Source organism: Lithobates pipiens, unplaced genomic scaffold (genome assembly GCF_037356315.1).
Source record: "Lithobates pipiens isolate NorthernLeopardFrog02 unplaced genomic scaffold, aLitPip1_a1.2 Scaffold_27, whole genome shotgun sequence".
NCBI lineage: Eukaryota > Metazoa > Chordata > Amphibia > Anura > Ranidae > Lithobates > Lithobates pipiens.
Genome location: NW_027507788.1, coordinates 87902528 through 87912503, shown reverse-complemented (window position 1 = coordinate 87912503; position 9976 = coordinate 87902528). Strand labels below are relative to the sequence as shown.

Sequence of the window (9976 nt, the reverse complement as noted above, 5' to 3'; positions counted from 1 at the left end):
GAGGGAAGGTCCTACATTTGTCCTGAGAACAGTGAACCAGTTCACGTGAAACTCTAGCATCATGCCTCATATAGAAAGAGGTCGAACACCAAGCAAAGCTGCTAAGCAGATGAATATGCACCATCGCAGGAGCTGGGAACAATGGTATACACAAGAACGTACCCAAGGTGGTGCTAGTGTACCATGTGATTTTTTATTTATTTATTTTTCCCAGGAAGATCTGCCACGGAGAGCTTGGGGAGCGGGCCCAACCCTGCTGCAGGGGAGGTGTACTGCACATTCCTCCAAACCTTCCTGTCAAGGCTGAGTACTAAAAAAAAAAAGCTTACCAGCCTATGCATTCTTACTGGCCAAAAAAAGCTGTTCATCATAGTAACTGACTAACAGGAAGGGCGAGGGGTAGCACTTTGTGGCAAGCTCCGCCACTGGCAAAAAAATAAAAATAAAAGTCAGAACCTTGCTCGTCAGAAGAACCAGGGTTTCAACCTTGATTTTGCTCCAGGCACATGCAGTATTTATAGATGTTGCAACGTTTCCGATGAGCTGAGGAGGGGGGTTATAGAAATCACGAAGGGTAAAGAGTTGAGTTCTTTATAATCCATCAGGGGCAAAAAAAAAACAAGAAGAGTTAAGGCTGACACCATGAACTTTGGCATTCGGAACTGTATAATAGCAAATAGTAGCAGACTATTTCTGGCACATCAGCAGTTATTTTTCAGTACTTGCAGTTGATATATAGATAGATATATATATATAAAAAAAAAAAAGCTGAATTTTGAACAGATTTACCGAGTTTTTTTATTTTGCATTGAAATATGTTTTAAGTAAATTCATCCCTAATGCCTGGTACCCAGGATGAGATTATCGGATAACAAAAATGAAGAGTTTACTAAAGTGATAAATTCTCGTACAACAGAACAAAAATTCAGACATTATGTAATGTGTTGTAGTGCATGTGTATTGTATTTTGTCTTTGACAAGTGTACTGACTCATATAAGAAACATTTTTGTGCTTGTCCCATCGGCTGAACTGTCACGCTCAGTTCTGGAAAGCTGTGTACGAACGATCAGATTATTGTACGTTCACTTTCAAAGTGGTATCTTTCGTATGATTTGCTGATCGTGTGTACGGGCCATAAGAGGATATGCTGGCCACACAAACACATAACTAATCTGTTGACTTTAATACCTTGACCAAGAACAAAGCATGAAATGCATGAGTTATGACCTTGCTTTCACTTTCAAATCGGCATCATTGTTCTCTCATTAATAACTAAAGCCAGAGACAGCCAGGCAACCTGTACTGCTAGGAGAAAATGAAAGAGGCGCTCCAGTCAATTATGAAAAAAATTAAGTCAGCAGCTACAAATACCGTAGTTGCTGACTTTATAAAAGGACACTTAACTGTCCTGGGATCTCACAATGTCAGCACCTCAAGCCAATGCTTCAATCGGCTTTCGGGTGCAGACGTTGTACGTAAGGGGACCTGGCAGTGAAACCTTCATGCTTTACAGCCAGTTTGCCACTGCCCATGCACGAGTCACACTATGCTTTCTGAGTAGTCCTGCCCTCTTCTGGAAACCTGTGCATTGCCCAGATGATAGCAGGGGGAAGAAAGTGGGGCTGGAAATGTCATAGATTGTGAATCTTACCCAGAAGTAGGAGCAAGTACCCACTCTCTCTTCTCCCCTTGGCTGGAGCTCCACTTTAACAAGGAGAACCTGATTTTCTCTGGCAAAGCTTATGTTAATAGGAATGCCCACACCTTTCAACCAAGCTTTAAGTAGTGTGCTACAGGTTAGGTTAAAAGCTAGAGCCAAAACTCACATCATGTGGAATATAATATTTGAGACAGAAACTGAATGCTGCTTTGATGGCTTCAAGAAATCTGCTGAAGGCTCATTGAAGCTGGTGAGTGTTAATAAAGGAATGCTGATGGCTGTAGGGGAGTAGAGGTGTTTCACTAAACTCCCTTTCCCCCTGCACTGCAGATGTAAAGTTTTTATAGCGTTACACACAGAAATGTGTAGGCTGCCAAGAAAGATACAAATATGTAATGAAACGCATAAAAACCGGGATGTTTTAGGGAATATTCCATCCATTTCTTGCCTACGTGGAATGTTCCCCAAAAGTAAATATATCACAAACTTGCACAGCTAAATGCTACAGACAAAAAGGATACATAAACAGACATTAAAACGTCACCCTAAACAATGTCAGAATTAGCAGCAGCTAAAGTTATATAGAAATTGTGCTTGCCCCTCTACACATACCAAACCTCCATCCTAGAGCTTTCATGGGATATGCAAACTAATTAGGAGCTATGAAAAGATGACCAGGCTTAGGCTCCGATTTAACATAACAAAAGAAAAAAAAAGTCAACTTTTCATATACGGTCAGGTTCTACAACTCCAGCCCTGGCAATTTTTATGGCACCTCTACTTACACACTTTTCTCCATTTCAGGGTGAATTTGAATGGGTTTACATGAATCCTATTCTTGCTGCAAGATGTGTTTATACCACTTATATACTTGTCAGTCCAGACTTTTTTGGTAAGAGCAAACTAAACAGTTTAAAGACTATTCAAACGCAGAAGATTAAAGTGGTCCTCAACACAAAAAGCAAAGATGGGGATAGGTTAGAGGGAGCAAGAACCCTCGAAGATATACTTTTCTTAGAATTCTTATAAAAAGTAATACTTTACTACCCGCAACATTAAAACTATATATCTTCAGTGTGAGATCATCCACAGCACTATCCTAGGTGATTAATGATGTCATCACAAGGGGGTAGCCAGTCCATTAAAGGCACCGCAGCATACACTCCCCATCCATGCATCCAGCCCCTTTTAGGAAAGTGTAGCATGGGCGTTTTTTTTTTTTTTTTTTGAAGCACTGATTAGAGCCAGAAGCTCTAATGAGCATTAAAATAGGGTGAGCTCGGGGTACAGAGAATGTGCTCAGAGCCTACCCAGGTGTGTGAGAATAATGAATGAATATTCACTATTCTAACACTGGTGCAGAGGAGAATCAGTCAGAAAGGAAAAGCTTTCTGTCCGACTGCCAAGGGGGAGGAGACTGAAGCCACCAAACAGGGGAAGGAGAAGCTGCTTGTGATGCCAGCGGAGGAGAGCAGGGGAAGCTGCCCGTGATTGCCTGCCATGGATGGGGTAAGTGCACCCACCAACCAGCCTGGGGGGGGGTTTGCTGGTGCACTGTTGGCCAAACAATTACCACCACTCATCACCATACTGCCCACTGTTATCCTTGCTGAAGAGGAAGCTGTACCTATGGAATTGTAGTGCAAGGATCTCCCTGTCTCCACCTCTGCTTCTGTGTCTTAACATTAGTCAGCAGGGGGCAGCTCTAGGATGAGGAACCCTGCTACTCTAATATGACCATAACCAGACAGACACAGCATGGAGCTACACACAGTTGTAGGCTGCCTGCAGCTGATGCTTTTTTTAGTTACTGACAATTAAATTGTTTAATGATTGTTTGCATTTTTGGCACAGCAGCCAGTTTTAATCCTTTGCTTCAGTGTGGTGTACAAGGTGGATGAAATAGGAAAAAAAAAAAAACAACCATCCTCCAATAAAACACGTCTTAGGTAGTTCTATTTCACGACCAACAAAAAACATGTAGAGATCAGGGATTGACAACAATCTAGTTTTAGCCGTTTTGTAGTGTAACTGACACTGCTAGGTAAAGAGGCAGTGGGAAGCAAAAGTACAAAAAAAAATTATATATAATACAGTCAACCATTACCGCTAACAAAGTAATTAAAGGGTCAGTCCACCCAATGACACAGGCTTTTTTTTTTTTTGCTTTTCTGAGATCACTGTTCAGAATCAGACATTTGCAGCTTCCAGCCCCTCCCCTCAAAGTAAACAGCCATAATCATGGCTGCACCAGGAGGAGACAGCTAAAACTACCAGTGCAGAGATCACAGCACTGGAGTTCCCATGAATATAAAACACTTATGGGTGATTCAGCTGATTAATAACTAAAATACTGGTTTGAGTGGAATGGCCCTAAAGAAAAAGTGTGTCTGTATGATTAAAGCTCAGATAATAGGCAGGAGACTCTCCAATATTGTCTCCAGCAGGTAAGTTCAGCACGTAGATAAAGCTTGTGGAACACTAAAATAAACATAAAATATATATATAAAATATATATACAGAATATATATTTACATGCAGATTCCCAGCATTAAAAACATATTGAAGCATCGGCACAGATGAAAGGAGTGTGTGCAAACTGCATTTCTTTGTAGTAGAATAAAGCATCTGTCCCCGCTGCCGTCACAGCTACTGCCCAGGATGATGGGAGAAAGTAATGTGATGTCTCCAGGTTTCAGCAGGATTGGCCTGGATCAGGGACCAATCATGGGCAGGCTGATGGCATAAACGCTGCGTGCTATCCACAAGTGGCTTAAACTTTCCCATCCTTTTGCTGTGTCTCTGTTGAGGACATCTGGGGAGGGTAATGGGCCAAATGGTTACAGAATCACACATGGGCAGCTCTTGGATTCTTTCTTCTTGGGGTTAACAGCTGGGGTTGGTGGGCTTTCAGATTCTTGAAATTTTCTGCAAAAGGCAATGACAACAAGTTAGCACCATATAAAAGATATCGGTTAGAAATCACCACCCATTTTTTTGTGACATGTTGACTTCAAGTCACTCATTAAACTGGAGACTAGCTTAATACACAACAAAACGGGGTGACAGATAGGGGTTCAGTCAATTACAGTACATACATTACACAAATCTATAAACAGCTTTCAGTACCCATGTGTGATCAGTAGCAAGGTTTCAATATAAAATGGTTGATATGCAGCATAACCATTCTTATTAAAGTCAATTTAACCACTGTAAGACCTACGTTTTCCCTGCAGGACTTCAGATTAACCCTCCAGTGTGTATCTAGTAGAAACAACTCCTGCTAAGAACCTTTATTTCCTTTTTACAGTTAAAAAGAACTCTATAAATCTCTCATAGTAGAGTGTGGAAATAGAAATACAAGCGATATGTAAAAGGGAGCAAATTAAGAGATGTTCATATACTGTAAGTAGAAGTCCACCCCAACAATAAAATCCCTGCATCTACAGGCAGCCATAATCTAACACTAACCTACCTATCCCTGTAAAGAAGAAATCGGTATACAGTGCCTTGCAAAAGTATTCACCACCCCCCATCATTTGTGTTTTTGATGCCCCACAACCTGAAATTAACATGGACTGTTTGAGGATTTGCCTTTTTTAACCACTTGCCAACAGCCGATATACATCTTTACTTTTAGGACAGATATCGTCGTTATGGCAGAAGCTAGCTTCCATAACCCCCGGTATCCTTGCATTCAACTACAAGATAAAAGTGGTCTCTGCAGTGGATTCGCCACAAGATCACTTTTATGGGCAGCGAGAGAGGGCACAAGAGCAATAAGCCTTGCCCTAGAACTCCTCTAAAAAATTCTACAGGTTGCATGTTTTGAGTTTAACGTCACTGATGGAGATTAAGGGTAAAAGTTATTCCACAAGAGGGCGCAATTTTGAAGCGTGACATGTTGGGTATAAATTTACTCAGCCTAACATTCTTCACAATATAAAAATAAAATTTGGGCTAACTTTATTGTTGTAGTGCGCTTGTAAGACCAATGTGCAAATAAGGTATGACAGACAGTATTGCAATGACCAGCATTTTATTCTCTAGTGTTAAAAAAAATAAATAATATGTTTGGGGGTAATTTTCTAGCAAAAAAAAACTAAGTTTTTAGACTGTAAACATATCTAAAAAAATAGGCCCAGTCCTTACGTGGTTAATTTACAGAACATGCCCACAACTTTAAAGTTTTTTTTATAGTGAAGCAAACAGAAAAAGTCAATGTGCATAACTATTCACCCCCCTAAAGTCAATTCTTTGTAGAGCCACCTTTTTGCGGCTATCACAGCTCCAAGTCGCTTTGGATAAGTCTCTATGAGCTTGCCACAGCTTACCCCTGGGATTTTTGCCCATTCGTCTTTGAAAAACTGTTCCAGCTCCTTCAAGTTGGATGGTTTACACTTGTGAACAGCAATCTAAGTCTGACCACAGATTTTCTGTTGTATTGAGGTCCGGGCTTTGACTAGGCCATTCTTACACTTTTACATGTTTCCCCTTAAACCACTCAAGTGTTGCTTTAGCAGTGTGTTTGGGGTCATTGTCCTGCTGGAAGGTGATCTCCATCCTAGCCTCAAATCACACACAGAGTGGTACAGGTTTTGCTCAAGAATATCCCTGTATTTATCACCATTCATCTTTCCCTCAACTCTAACCAGTTTCCTAGTCCCGACTGCTGAAAAACATCCCACAGCATGATGCTGCCACCACCATGTTTCACTGTGGGGATGGTGTTCTTTGGGTGATGTAGTGTGGGGTTTGCACCAGACATAGCGTTTTCCTTGATGGCCAAAAAGTTCAATTTTAGTCTCACCAGACCAGAGCACCTTCCTCCATACATTTAGGCAGTTTCCCACATGCCTTTATACAAACTCAAAAACCTGGCATTTTGTTTTTTTTGGTGAAAGTAATGGCTTTCTTCTGGCCACTCTGCCATAAAGCCCAACTCTCTGGAGCGTACGGCTTATTGTCGTCCTATGTACAGATACTCCAGTCTCTGCTGTGGAACTCTGCAGCTCATCCAGGGTTACGTTAAATCTCTGTGCTGCCTCTCTGATTAAGGCTGGATTCACATCTATGGCATTTTTAGTGCTTTTTGCATTGTGCAGATTTGAAGTACAGAACATGGTCCATAGGAAACGGACTGCAGTGCAAATCTGCAAAAAGCACTAAAAATGCATCGGTGTGAATCCAGCCTAATGCCCTCCTTGCCTGGTCTGTGAGTTTTGGTGTTGTGCCATGTTCTTTCCATTTGGTTATGATAAATTTGATGGTGCTCCTAGGGATCAAAGATTGATATTTTTTTATAACCTAACTGACTTGTACTTCTCAACAACATTGTCCCTTACTTGTTTGCAGAGTTCCTTGGTCTTCATGGCAGCTTTTGGTTAGTGGTGGCTCTTGCTTAGGTGTTGCAGCCTCTAAGGGGGCCTCTGGGGCCTTGCAAAAAGGTGTGTGTATGCAATGACAGATCATGTGACACTACTTTTTCACTAATTATGTGACTTCTGAAGGTAATTGGTTGCACCAGAGCTTTTTTATGGGCTTCATACACACGTTCCAATTATTTTTTTATTTCTGAAAAATAGTTATGTATATATTTTCTTCACCAACTTAGACTATTGTGTTCTGATCCATCACATATAATTGTTCGCTATGTCCTCTGCACCCGCCTCCACAGCGAAGCCACACTGACAGCCCAGCATGGGGGTTGGATCGGCTGTAGAAAAGTTATGTATACCGATTTCTTTTTTTTTTCTTTACAGGGCTAGATAGGTTAATGTTAGATCGTGGATGTCTGTAGATGCAGGGGTTTTATTGTTTGGGTGGACTCGAAGTCTAGTGACCCAAAGCATGCAGCCAGTGAAGTGCCTTGCGCTTACTCATTCCAGGTCAGCAAGCAAACAAGCCAGGAAGAGGATGATAGAAGCGCTTGCACCTTCCAAAACAAATAGGCAGTGGCCTATATTCACCCTGGCACAGTGATAAAGAGAAGCCAGCTAAAGTCTCGATTCAAATATGAATAACAGAGGAACCACACCGCATTCTTGTGCGGATCAAGTTGCACCAATGACATGCATGCACTTTTTTGGAGCTACACTGCAACCAAATCACACGTTGATTTTGTACTATGTGATCTGGTGCAGGCAAAAGCACTGCATTTGGGGCATCACTGACTTTGTAATGACACCAGAGAATTGCAAGGGCAATGTGATTGGAATGCAGTGCCAGAAATGCAAACGGATTACAGCATTTCCCGCATTCCATTAGTGTACACCTAAACTAAAGCAGAAGTCTTAAATATTTCCTCTACAGGGCAATTAGAATGGGGATGGGAGCAGATGTGTATGTTTACCTATCTCAGGGTGCTCCAGTCCGGGTCAAGTGATCGGCTTCCAGGGCCAGCTTCAGGGGATGGGAGGGACAGCAGACAATAGATGCCCCATAGTAAATATATCAGTGATGTCACCACATAGGCATTGCAGCTCTTATTTCTGCTCTCCTCTACCCCCTGAAACCTGCCGGCTTAGAGACCATATGACTGGACCAGAGTGCCCTGGGAATAGGAAAGTATAGAAATCTTTCTTCTACAGGACAGTTGGTATAGGCCAGTGATGGCTAACCTTGGCACTCCAGATGTTTTGGAACTACATTTCCCATGATGCTCAACTACACTGCAGGGTGCAAGAGCATCATGGGAAATGTAGCTCCAAAACATCTGGGGTGCCAAGGTTCGCCATCACTGGTATAGGCGTTAGGACTGGGGTGGGAGCAGATTTAGCCGTGGTTAACAACAGTGTTTTGAAGTTAGGCTACTTCAGAGCAGTGTGATTTCATGTGCAGCTTGCCGATATCTGTGGGACTTCATATAACAGATATCAATGCAAATCACACTGAAATTACACAGAGAGTGCAGGAACCTTTTTCTGAGTGGCAGCATATTAAATGGTTCCATTGCCGCGAATTGAGTGACTTGGAACTGTCAAGTCACATGACAAGTCACACTGGTGTGAACCAGAGCTTAAGATCAGAAAAAATGCTTATACTTTATATTAGTAGAGGATACAGACTAATGGGAAGGTTAGATTTGGATAGAGTTAGAACCCGTCAGGTTTGTTCTACTGGGTGTCTCAGTTTGGTAGATCTGCTCTAATGGTCCTGATCACTGCTGTGGACAGGAAAGTGAGACTAACTCCAAAGTTTTGAGCAGACACCAGAACATGAATAGGAGGGGGAATCTTCCAGTAGGGACAGTGGTTTTAATCCTCCAAAAATGTAAAAAATAAAATTGGCTTTAGATATATTTTAATTTAGCTCGGTATATATTGGAGGAGTGTCTCTGGGGGTTAAACTGATCTAGTGAACTTAACAAGCTCTGAGCAGAGCATACCATAGCTATGAGGTGAGGTCACTGTGGTCTACAGCCAGAGGGTGGAGAGGGAGATTGCAGGAACATGTTCTGCTTTTCTGCGCTCTCATTACAACATGAAGGCCTTGCTTTGCTCCCTGCTCACCTTCCCATTCTACTTCCTAAACCATCAATTCTCACATCCCGTTTCAAACTTAACCTTTTACAGCAAGATGCATACTGAGAATACATTTGGATTTAACAAAAAAAAAAAACACAACAACAACCTCTTTCCCCCCACCCTAGTATTTGGATAAAAGGAGGAACAAATAAAATCCTCATTTTATAAGTTTTTATTGCTGCCTGTGTCCCCACTAGGAAGACCATCATCACCGGGAAAGTCCGGGTCCAAGAGTTGTAATAAAACTGAAGGCAAGGAGGAATCCTCAAAATGGTGACACTTGATCTGGTAGGAATATGCTTTAGTCTAATTCACATCTAGCCAGGATGCTGCCTGCGATTCCAAATCGCAATGCTGGCAAACCGCAGAACGGGTGTCATTCATTTTCAAATGGCACCTAAACGAGGTGCAGTTTTGCCATTATAATTCGTGCTCCAATCTCAGCAAACCGCGTCCAGCGAAGCTTGTTGCCCAAAAAGGAGCAGCGGCTTCTTTTGAGGGACAACCTTCGCACAATGCAGTCTGCCTCGATCGATTTATCTCACTGCATTTAGGTGCCATTGAAAATGAATGGCATACAAACACGCATGCTTCATTTTGTCAGCATTGCAGTGCGATTTGTAATCATGGACATTGCGCCCAAATCGCGAGATGTAAATGGGGCCTAGGAGTTTTCCCTTGAGAGATTTTCTTTCCTGTAGGATACAAAGTAAAGGGAATCTTTCTGATGGGACAAACTGCACTAAAGTAACCTGACGGGGGCCTTAAAGCTCATTCCCACCATATGTG

At 42.0% G+C, this 9976-nt stretch overlaps 1 protein-coding gene across 1 annotated transcript in view; it reads right to left on the bottom strand.

The window, feature by feature from the left end:
- Positions 1 to 773: 773 nt before the first annotated feature.
- Positions 774 to 9976, bottom strand: part of RRAS (RAS related) — an 83530-nt gene continuing 74327 nt past the window's right edge. Inside the window, exon 6 of the mRNA XM_077457186.1 lies at positions 774 to 4589. Within this exon, the coding sequence (XP_077313312.1) occupies positions 4502 to 4589 (88 nt within the window). The 3' untranslated portion in view covers positions 774 to 4501. The remainder of the gene's footprint in view (positions 4590 to 9976) is intronic.